At 35.3% G+C, this 11,469-nt stretch overlaps 1 protein-coding gene across 3 annotated transcripts; it reads left to right on the top strand.

Annotated features, from left to right (window-relative positions):
• The first annotated feature begins 5,581 nt into the window (after positions 1–5,581).
• Positions 5,582–10,550, top strand: LOC104238038 (protein CHUP1, chloroplastic). Of its 3 annotated transcripts, XM_009792322.2 has the most exons (5): positions 5,828–5,872; positions 5,980–6,071; positions 7,591–7,681; positions 8,731–9,492; positions 9,575–10,550. In XM_009792322.2, the coding sequence occupies exons 3-5, from the start codon at positions 7,679–7,681 to the stop codon at positions 10,451–10,453; spliced, it is 1,644 nt and encodes a 547-aa protein (XP_009790624.1). In that variant the 5' UTR covers positions 5,828–5,872; positions 5,980–6,071; positions 7,591–7,678; the 3' UTR covers positions 10,454–10,550. The 3 variants fall into 3 exon arrangements, with proteins under 3 accessions (XP_009790609.1, XP_009790624.1, XP_009790616.1); XM_009792307.2 differs by lacking the exon at positions 7,591–7,681 and having other exon boundaries at positions 5,582–5,872; XM_009792314.2 differs by lacking the exons at positions 5,828–5,872; positions 5,980–6,071; positions 7,591–7,681 and adding an exon at positions 8,234–8,310.
• Positions 10,551–11,469: the final 919 nt, after the last annotated feature.

Raw genomic sequence — 11,469 nt, 5'->3', positions numbered from 1 at the left:
TACAACAATTTTTGAGTAAGTACAAAGATGTGCATTTTTACCTGTAACTAATATTCTGCCTTAACCTGAACATTCGTTTACATTTACGAATATGGTTTCTTTGGTTTTTAAGTCAGGCTTTTTGTTTTGAGTTTTTGGCTTTTTTGATTTTGCTCATAGTACTTGACTTGTTGGGAAGATGGATCTTCCGGCTTGAGCTTTGACTTTTTGATAGTCTTCTTTGCTTCATCTTTGCCTTCCATACTGTATAATTCCCTAAGTGTTTGAGCTTTGAAGAATGAAATCTCGAGCACTTGACTATTCCTTCTATGTGGTCCATTTCCTGAAAAGGAAAAACATACGAGACTCGAAGGTATATTTTTTAGATGATGACTGCTTAACCCTTTTATTTCATCAGAAAGATTGTAACCTAGACTGGGAATAATACAGTGTTCCTTGTGTCTATCGGGTGTAATATCATCATTTGACATTTTAGGAAATTTATCCGAATACAAGTTTTTCTTGGCACTTTAGAAAATTATTTGAGTGCTCATACTTAGTCTTTTAGACTTAAAATATATATTTGGATGCATCGTTACATGTGCGATGTCTTAATGTTGCACCTTTGGCTGTCTAACTTTTATATAAAAGAGGGCACTTTTATATACTTTAAACGCTATGAATAGGACGTCTCCTTTTCATTCGGGCGTAAAATAGGATAGATTGATCCAAGTAGACTTTTAGTCTGAGGGAGTATTAATCCTGGTAGGATTTACAAGAGTATTGACCCCATTAAGATTTACGAGAGTATTGATCCCGGTAAGACATTGAGTTTGAGGGAATATTGATCCCAAATAAATATATATCTTAGTAAATTTGTCCTGAAGAGACATTTAATTTGATTGGATTTTGAATCAAAATTGGAGTATATGAACATACTTCCAAGTAGAGAAGGACACATGTCCGGAATAATATTTGAGATTTTCATTTATATATACGGGATAATCGATCCAAGTCATAATACAATTAGCCATTAAGAAAGGCCTATATATTTAACTTGGATGGTCGTTGTTGGACCGAATATAAGTCACGTGTTTGTTCAAAGTGAACTTTATTCTGGTGGCATATTTGCATACCTTTATCTTGACTTAGATGTAAAACTCTCATTTTTTATCGTGTGATTCTTGACTTTGACATGGAGTTCTCGATCCTTTTTGTATAGTATATGTATTTTTGAAGAACTCATTCAACACTGTTTGAAGTATTTATGTTTGATATGAGCAAGACAACTAGTTGAGTTGAGATGATAATTAATGTCGGAATACTCTTAGGAATTTCTAGAATCATAATTTGACAATCTGCAGTTTAATAGTCCCCAGTAGGATAGTTAGTTTCGATATTGATGGACTTTCAAATGGTCCAGTTCCAATATAGGGATGGTACCAGAGCTCTTTTTATCAAATAGTTGTTACTCTGGACGGGAACTACGGAGGTTCCAAAATGTTGCCGAAACCGGAGTAATTTTCACTGCTTTCTTTATAAATTTCTCGCATCATATATTTTGTTTGTTTGGCCCATGTGGTATTTTAGCTTTGGAGCCTTGAATATTCTCAAATATAATTCTCCTCATTTTCATTCTAATTGATGATAGATCAGGAATTGCCTAAATAAGGGATGGCTCGATCCCGATACTGTTTGATCCGGAAATGATATTTCTCAATAAGAGTCCGAGGTTGCTTTCGGAGTTAGTGATATCAACAGTAGATCCGAGACTAGCACATCCGGCTCGATTTTCTTGGGCTGCATAGTTTTCTTGGATTTGATCAATCGATAAATCAATATTTTTACTTTGAGTCCCCAAGCTAATTTAAGCCCTGTAGCATATGCCTCATACTCGGCTTTGTTGTTAGTAATAAAATAATTTTTATGAATTATCTAACTACTATCCCTGATAGGCATTAAGCATTGTCAATAACTCGGGAAGTTTAGTACTTGTGGACCTAATTGTGTAGAAGGTCCAGATCCCGAGAATTATACCAGAAATAACATGTGCTATTTTTTTAGCTTCGGGTAACATATTCGAGCTAAGATTAACATGAAATCTGCTAAATTTGTGATTTTATAGTCGTACGTGGCTGATAAATAATATCACATTCACTTAGTTCTACTACTAATTTAGCTAGCCTTCCTGACAGTTCATGTTTATGCAAAATATTGCGTAATAAAAATATAGTGACTACGGGAATTGAATGACATTGAAATAAAGCCTTAGATTTAGGGCAACTACAATTAATGTCAACTTATCAAAATGTAGATATGTAGTTTCCGTATCTAAGAGAATTTTATAATAGATAGAAGAATGTGAACTTTTATCTTCTTGAATTAAAATTGCATTTACCGAGACATCCGAGATAAATTGGTGTACCAACAATCATCTTTCTCCTCGGAATTTTGAAAGTAATGATGCGTTGTTGTTAGATAGCAAGTTCGAATGATTCGACTTTTCGGACTAAACCGATTTTTCAAAGTTCTGTAACTTTATCTTTTATTATTTGACTCTAGTTTCTTCTTTTGCTTGACCGGATTATACCACGGGTCAATATTGAGCATATAAACCTTTACCTCTGGTGGTACACATGTTATGTTAGCATGGAGGCAAGCAAAGCAATTTTTGTTAACATGTAAAAGTTTAATCAACTTACCTTTATATTCGGTACCGAGTCTCAACCAACTTAAACCTTCCTATTTGGGAAGTCAATGATAATTTCTAGTTCTTCGGCATTTGACCTCGTGGCTTCTGATGCCTTCGGTTCAATGATTGCTTCCGAAAATAGTTGTATAATTGTCCAAGGTTATTAATGAACCTTCCTTCCTCGTGGTCTATTCCATCCTGCAGCTATCTCTTCTTTTTCAGTTGTTAGGTGTGGTATCTTTGTAAGCAATCTCGTGGCTGTTTTACCCATGTTCCTCCTAATTTTCATTCTTCTCCTATGAAATTTTACAATTTAGCAAGGTAATTCCTTACCTGTTTGGGTAGATCCGGATCTTTTCCAGCCCGTGAAGAAAATCTCGTATCTCTTTTGCTCGGATCTATTTTTAGATTTTTGCGTTTAGATTCGAATCACCTAAGAATCACATCCGCTTGATCTCCAGACCTATTTTTGACTTTCAATTGAAGGAACGTGTCTTCCTCTATTCGAAGTTTTGTATTATATCGAATGTAAATTTTACTCCTCAGTTCCGGGAAGGTCCGGCGTTATTCTTCTGACTCCTTCAATCGGATTCGGAATCACTCGGTTTGGTTTTCGAACCTGGTGTATCTGAACCTCCTATTCCGGAACTGTTTCATACAGATCCGTTATAATGAGTTCCGGTACTGATAGTTGCGGTACTAATATATCGATGTACATTCTCTATTTTTCTATGCTTGTTGCTTACATATCATTATCATGGCTATTCTTCCCTTTTATTTTGCATGGTAAAGCCATCTCCAACTTGGTTGTCCTCAAATGTGTTTATTGGTAAATTTTGGCCATGATGAAGGTTTAAACTGAAAACAAGCGAATATTAACAAAAATTGTTACTATCTTCGGATGAATAACAAATTTGCTTGAGTTCCCGGTAACGGAACCAAACTGTTTAACCCAAAAAATAATTTTCAAGGTCAAAACAATAATTTTATATGATGGGCCACAAGCAACCGATTCAATCCGAAAGATATAAAATTTCGTTAATATAACGTGATAGAGAAGTGAGAAATAAATTCAATGACAGATAATATAATAAAAATAAAGCAGAGAAGAAAGAATTCTTATTGAATGATCCTTGATAGGATAATGAGCCGAACAGAGCTTGAAGGACCGAACTATGGCTAACCTGAGAGCAATATGCTATAAATTACAATATACAGAATTGTAGAGAAGAAAATTAGATTCCCCTGATGGTGGTAAACGTATGTCTATTTATAGGGCTAAATCTAAGTAGGGCTGTGCACGGATCAGATCAGATCGGATTTAGCATATTTCGGATTCGAATTTCGGATTTCGGATTTCGGATTTCAGATTCTAGAAAATGCAATCCGAATCCGATCCGAATTATATCGGATCGGATCGGATTTTAAAGTTTGGATCGGATCGGATATCGGATCGTATTATTATGCCTCAAAGTTAAACTAATATGTATATTTTCTTTGTAAAAGAGGCAATACATTAAAAAAAATTCATGTTTATGCAATTATGAGTGTACTATGGTGCCAATATAGCTAAATCTAGCAGTTGTAAAGGTAATAACTTGGAGGTTGATGTAAATTAAATTGTAGTATTTATACATATCCTAATAATTTCGGATTTCGGATTGGATTGGATTAAAATATACCAATCCGAAATCCGATCCGAAATCCGAAATTTTAATAAACATAATCCGAAATCCGATCCAATCCGAAATTCAAAATTGAATGGATCGGTTCGGATTTCGGATATCCGATCCGAATGAACAGCCCTAAATCTAAGTAACTAGTTTCCTTGAATTATGGGTCCATTATGAGCATTTACTCAATCTATCCATTATTTTTGGAAGACATGTAACGACGGTGTAAATGCTGGAATTCCGTAACTGATGAGTTAATTCCGTAATTGATGAGTTAATTCCATAATTGATGAGTTAATTCCATAACTGATGAGTCAATCTCGTGCCTGTTGAGTCAATCACGTGCCTGTTGATTGCCTTGTTCTGACCATTACAATCATTTATTGCATTTATTAATAATTGATTTGTAACTGATGGTGTAATGATGGTAAATCCCATATAATCCGGGATTAATTGATTCCTTTCTCATTTGTAATTATGAGATATTCTCCCGCATATGATCCGGGCTATTTCATGATGATCAGTTCCGAGGCTGACAGGCACGGTACGAGTATGTTTGGTCCCGGGGGTGTTTCACATATCATCTTTACATGTCATTCTTCACTTTTCTTCAACTTTACTCACACATATCGCCATTTAATAGACCCACATGGCGAGTCTAATTTTTACTAATACAGTGATACTGGGTAAAGAATTTTGAGCGGTGATGTGACATATTTCAATGCATTTTTATAACGGATATGATGTAACAAATTTTATTCGATATAACTACTGCAACCCGTAAATAGAAAGCTGTTGAGAGTATTACAGTGATTATAACTAAGTCCTATCATTTGTTGGCCTAAGAGATAAACATTAATCTATAATAACGCCATTAACGCAATGTTCGTTTTGATTTGTCTCCCTTTTTTAACTGCATGCATATAAATAATTAGATGGTGAACAAAGTTATTTAGAAAAGCTAAGAGTATATAGATATTGAAATATCACCAATAAATAAAAAGATTGTACAAAGGTCATTCTCGCAAAATAAGCTAGTCTATAAACAATTACTAGTAGTAATAAATTTTCGTTCTGGATTATTACAAAACTTGTACGGTTGAATATTGAAAAGTTGGTCATGCAACACCCAAGTGAAAGAAGAAACAGAGACGGAACCTAAACATATAAATTGTAACCATACAATCCACATCATATTTTATGTATTCTAAAACTTTATCCCTGTTTCATCAGCTAATCCCCCTCTCTCTTTCTTCTGGGACCCCTCAATTTCTTGGGAATCTTGATCCCTCCTTGTGATTTTTCTCTTTTTGGGCTATTTAGATGACCAATGACGAAGATGAGGGAAACATATGATCTTTCTCATGATACAAATTAATAATGGTGAGAGACAATAGGAACATAAGGCCCGTCGTGCTCTTGAAAATTGGGGTTGTTTTGGTTGTATCTCTTGGTGGAATTATTTATACCATTTTTAGAACCAAAAGAATCAAGCCCTCAAATTCATCTCCCCCTCCTTGCTCAACAGGTTAATTAATTAGAGCACCATTTTTAGGTGTTTGCTTTAATATTTCTGTTCCATTCTTTTTTCCGGAGTTCCTTTCTAATATTTTGAATTTGTGGGTTGAGTTACAGGTGTTGAGCTCACAAATGATGATCACGCTTCCCATGCAGCTCCAATATCACCTTCCTCCCGCAAATCAGTTTCTACTGTGCCAGACAAGAACGTAAGGTCGCTGGATTATCACCTGTTGTTTTATTGTTTATGAAATTTTAGGCAATAACTAATACTAGTAGTTGTTCAAAATTGCAAAGGCTAATAGTTGGAGTAGTGGCAATTGAACAATATGTGTTAGTGATTTCTTCCTGAAAGTTATTAAGCGTGACTACCGATAAACTCATGGTTTTTCCTTATTTGATACGTACTATTTTTTTCCTTTAGGAGAAAAGAAGGGCTGTCTTTTTCGATTGATAACTTATGAAATCTGGTGTAAACAAATAGTGCTTCCTATCCTACGTTTTTCTTCATATTCCTTTGCTACTTCTTTCCTCGGCTAATGAGAAAAAATTCTTCTTTTTACCCTGCCTCGAGCCATCCATAAATGCATTGTTTAGCTCAGATGTCCGCTCATCTAGCAAGTTGGCAGCAACCACTTCCTCCCCTCTTTGTGTGGAAAAGCTTCTGAAATCCTACTAGTTAGTATTAGTAAAAACGGAAAAGGGTCAAAAATATCCCTATCGTTTGCTAAATGGTTTATAAATACCCTCCGTCCATCTATCCGTTCAAAAAAATACACTACGTCCATCTATCCGTTCAAAAAAACACACGAAGTTAATTCTATTAACAAAAATACCTCCGCGACTAACGACAGAACTGATGGAGTATGTTTTTTTGAACGGATAGATGGACGGAGGGTATTTATAAACCATTTAGCAAACGATAGGGATAATTTTGGCCCCTTTCCGTTCATTTAATGACATGACGATTTTTAATTGGGCCACGAGGCATTCTTTTACTGCAATCTTTTACCCATTTACCTGGTCCGACCCTATTTATTTTACCCGCCTAATTATTTTCTTTCTTTTTCTTTGCTTTTTTCCCCCCTCTCTTTTTCCTTATCACCCAACACACCCACTCTCATCTCACAAAGAATTTTTAGCGTTTCAATTGTTAAAACAAATCTTTCTTTGTGTTTGAAAATATGGTTTTGGCTTTCACTTCATCTGCAATTCATGGCTCTTTGTCCTCATCTTCTTCTTATGAACATCCCAAAGGTAACCCTTTACTCTTTTTTTTTTTTTACCTTTTATAGATTCAATCTTTATCCCAAAATGTGATAATTTCAAGCTTTTTAGCACCTTGGTTTCAATTTTCTTGTGTGCTTGTATCAGTTATATGTAGTTATTTTTTCTCTGTTATTTCGTGGCTTTTTTGTCTTCTTATGAACAATCCAAAGATTTCCATTACTTGTCCCTTTCAAAGTTTTAATATTTCTCCTACATTTGATTGATATATTTGGACAATTTTAGTATTTGGACTCAGTTTTTTTGTTTCAGATTTTTGGTTTGTTTTGATCCTTGTCTTCTTACTTAACAACCCAAATGTATTTGTTGATTTTCCATTTAAGAGTTTCAATACTTATCCTGGGTTTGATTGGAGAAATTTCAGAATCTGGTTTGAATTTCGGGTTATTTGATTTTGGGTTTTATCTATTCTTTAATTAATTTGTTATTGTGTGTATGCAGTGTCCCAATTGGAGAAGAAGAAAGGGGGAGATCAGATGAGTGAGAATGGGTATGATAGATACTACCCAATTTTGTAAAGGGGTCGGATATGGTAAATGAGTTGAAATAATATTCATTTTTTGTTCTAGTCAAAGATTGCCCCGTGGTCCAATTAAAAATCGTCATGTTATTTAATGAACGGAAAAGGGCCAAAACTATTTGTATCGTTTGCTAAATGGTTTATAAATACCCTCCGTCCATCTATCCGTTCAAAAAAGCACACTCCATCAGTTTTGTCGTTAGTCGCCGGGGTATTTTTGTTAATAGAATTAACTTCGTGTGTTTTTTTGAACGGATAGATGAACAGAGTGTATTTTTTTTCAACGGATAAATGGACGGAGGGTATTTATAAACCATTTAGCAAACGATAGGGATATTTTTGACCCTTTTCCATAGTAAAAAATATAGTTAAGAGGTGTGTAGTTGTTGCAAACACTCATTGGTCTTCACCTCAAGTGCTTTCTTCAATGAGTCCAAGTCTGCTTTCAGCTCTTTTCGGGACAAATACCAAATGCAAAGAAAGCAAAAGATGCGTCTTAGCCAGCTCGCTCTAGTCCTCTACGGTAAGGATGAGAAAAGGTCAAGGAGTTAATAGGAGGGAATAGGGGCGTCAGTCTGAGCTCTTACTGTTCGAGAATCAACTGCACATGAATGCGCATTTATAGGCTCTTCCTTAGACATGTATGTGCAGATGAATTTTATCACTTATTTGAGAGCCTGAAGATCACGGGCTTTATTTTGTGCGTTACTTTTTCTAAATTTCTCTCGGTTACAGTTGCATAAAAAAGTTAGAAAAATCTTAGACTACTGCGTCGATATCTTTGGTATTGTTTTCTTCAACTTTGAATGCCTTGATTTCTCCTCAAAAGAATTTCCTTTTATTTTCAAAACTTTCCCCTTTGCTGTGCCTTTTTAGATGTGCTTAATGCATTTCACTTTTTTGGTGATCTAAAAACATGAATTAAGAAACTTGCTAGTTGCTAATCGACCAGAAGAAAAGAAACTGCGATGAGCGGAATTAGAGCGAATCTTTAATTTGTTCCTATAACATATGATTGTTGTCCTGTTTGTGAGGTAATAACTTTTTTGTTTCTCTTGCAGGAGGACCTCCACATCTGCAAACACATTATTGAGAATTCTACACCTCTTCCATCTAGCAGTGGTATATTCAACAGCAATAGAGATGGATTTCTCTTGCCCGAGTTCAATGAACTTGTAAAGGAACTCCGGTTATCTACCTCAAAGAGGGAAATTGAAATGCTGTTGCAGTATGAAGATTCACCTAGAGAATATAGAATTGTTGAAATGGTTAACCATGATCAAGAGATTAAGAGCCTGAAAAATATTGTTAAAACTCTCGAAGAGAGAGAGAAGAATCTCGAAATCCAATTGCTGGAGTATTACGGTCTTAAGGAGCAAGAAACTGCTATCATGGAGCTTCAAAATCAACTAAAAATAAACAATATGGAAGCCAAGCTTTTTGATCTCAAGATTGAGTCATTGAGCGCAGATAAGTTGAGGTTAGAGGCTCAAGTGGCCGATTATGCAAAAGTTGTTTCTGAACTCGATGCTGCAAAAGTCAAGATAAAGCAACTCAAAAAGAAACTGAGATCAGAAGCTGATCACAGTAAGGAACAGATTTTAACCCTTCAAGAAAAAGTTATGAAGTTGCACGACGAGGAAAAGAAGGCCGTTGAAGCTGAATCTGATGTCCAGTTAAAGCTCCGAAAACTCAAGGATTTGGAGAATCAGGCTGATGAGTTAAAGAAATCTAATCACAGTTTAAGAAAAGAAAATTCAGAACTGGCTCATAGATTAGAATCTGTCCAGATCATTGCTGCTTCTGTGTTGGAAGATGAAGAAGTAATTATTTTATTCATGTTACATTTCATTTTCCCTATATGTTTCTAGTTAGCGTGTACTTATTAAATGATTCTTGCCGCAGACAGAAGCACTGAAGGAAGAAACTCTACGGTTGAGAAAGCAAAATGAAGATTTAGCGAAGGAAGTTGACCGGCTTCAAGCAGATCGGTGCAATGATGCTGAGGAACTAGTCTATCTCCGATGGATAAATGCTTGCTTGCGGTACGAGCTGAGGAACTTACAGCCTGTTGCAGGAAAAACAATTGCAAGAGACCTCAGTAAAACATTAAGCCCCAAGTCAGAGGAGAAAGCCAAGCAACTAATTCTTGAATATGCAAATAAAGAAAGTCAGGGGGAAAGGGAGATCAGTGTTACTGATTTTGATTCGGATTGGTCATCGTCTCAAACATCCTTTTTTACAGACTCCGGTGAATTTGATGACACTTCTACTGATAAGTCATCACCTCGTAAGACTTCAGGCAAAAAGAAGGTGTTTAGTAAGCTTATGCGATTAGTGCGGGGAAAGGATCGCCATCTTAGTCGGAGTTCTTCCATGGACATGGTGCACAATGTTGAAGATAATGTGGCAAGACATTCTAGTTATTCTCCAGGGTACAGTTCTGGTTCATCCAAACAATTTCTGGAGTTACATTCGGCGTCTCAAAGTTCAAGGAGCGACAAAGGAGAAAATAACAACTATTCGATAGATAGTAGGAGAAATAGTGATGGGGGTTCGTCATCAGGCTCTGGAAGATTGGATTATATCTCAAATCGTCTGACTGATTCACCTCAAGAAAATATAAGTAAAGATGAGTCAGAAAAAGTCCAGAAAACCGACATAGTGAAATATGCAGAAGTGTTAAAAGGTTCTCGTTCTAAAGCTGGATTTTGCAGGAGATCAGCATCTGTTAGTTCCTTCTTTGGTGACGTATCTTTGGTGGGTATTACAAGGTTTAAGTAAGAGGTGTACATTATTAATTCAAAAAATTGAAAAAGTTTGATTTGAGTTGAATTTATAATTCGAAGTTACTGGGTCCAAACAAGATGGACCGAGTAACTTTCAGGAAGCTTAACTATTACATCTATATATTAGTAATATTTCTATTTAATTTGTTTTATTAGATTAATTCTGTAAAACTAGACTCTTCTATGATATATATTTCAAGTCGAAAAATTATCTAGGAAGATTTGGGCTATAGGACCTTGGCCCTTACCCAAATTCCTTATACGGGCTAGATGAAAATAAAACAAAATCAATTAAAAGGTTTTTATCCGGTACACGCGCTTCTAGAATAATAGCCGGTAAATATATATTTTTTGTATATTAATGTATAATATACATAGGGTGTGTTTGGTACGAAGGAAAATGTTTTCCAATTTTCCCATGTTTGGTTGGCTAAAATGTTTTGAAAAATATTTTCCTTATCAAGAGAAGGAAAACATTTTCCAAACCTCCTTCTCCACCTTCCCCACCCTCACCAACCCACCCCTCCCCCTCTCCAAAAAAAGTTTTTTTTTTTTTTTTTTTTCAAATTTCAGTTTTTCCGTTACCACCCACCTTACTACCCCTTCACCCCTCCCCCGAAAAAAAAAAATTACCTTAAGTTTTGTTTTTTTCATTTTTTTACGCCACCCACCCCCTACCCCCGCACAATTTTTTTTTTTTTACTTTTTTTTTGTAATTTAAATTTCTGTTTTTTTCGTTTTACTGCCCCGCCCCCTCCCCTCCCCCCGAAAAAAATTTAAAATATATTTTTCAGTTTTAATTTTATTATTTATCGGTTTAAAAGCTCAAAATTTTACAAGTTCCCAAATTATGAGTTCAGAGGTTTATGTGTTTAGAAGTTTATGGGTTTAGAAATTATAAAGTTTACGGGTTCAAAATTCTGCGGTTTTGAAAGTTTATCGGTTCGAAAGTTTATGAAATTTGTGGGTCCGGAAGGTTATTGGTTTGAAAATTTATGACTTTATGTTTAT

The sequence above is a fragment of the Nicotiana sylvestris genome, chromosome 3, assembly GCF_000393655.2.
Source record: "Nicotiana sylvestris chromosome 3, ASM39365v2, whole genome shotgun sequence".
Lineage (NCBI taxonomy): Eukaryota > Viridiplantae > Streptophyta > Magnoliopsida > Solanales > Solanaceae > Nicotiana > Nicotiana sylvestris.
This window is presented reverse-complemented; position numbering and strand designations above follow the sequence as displayed.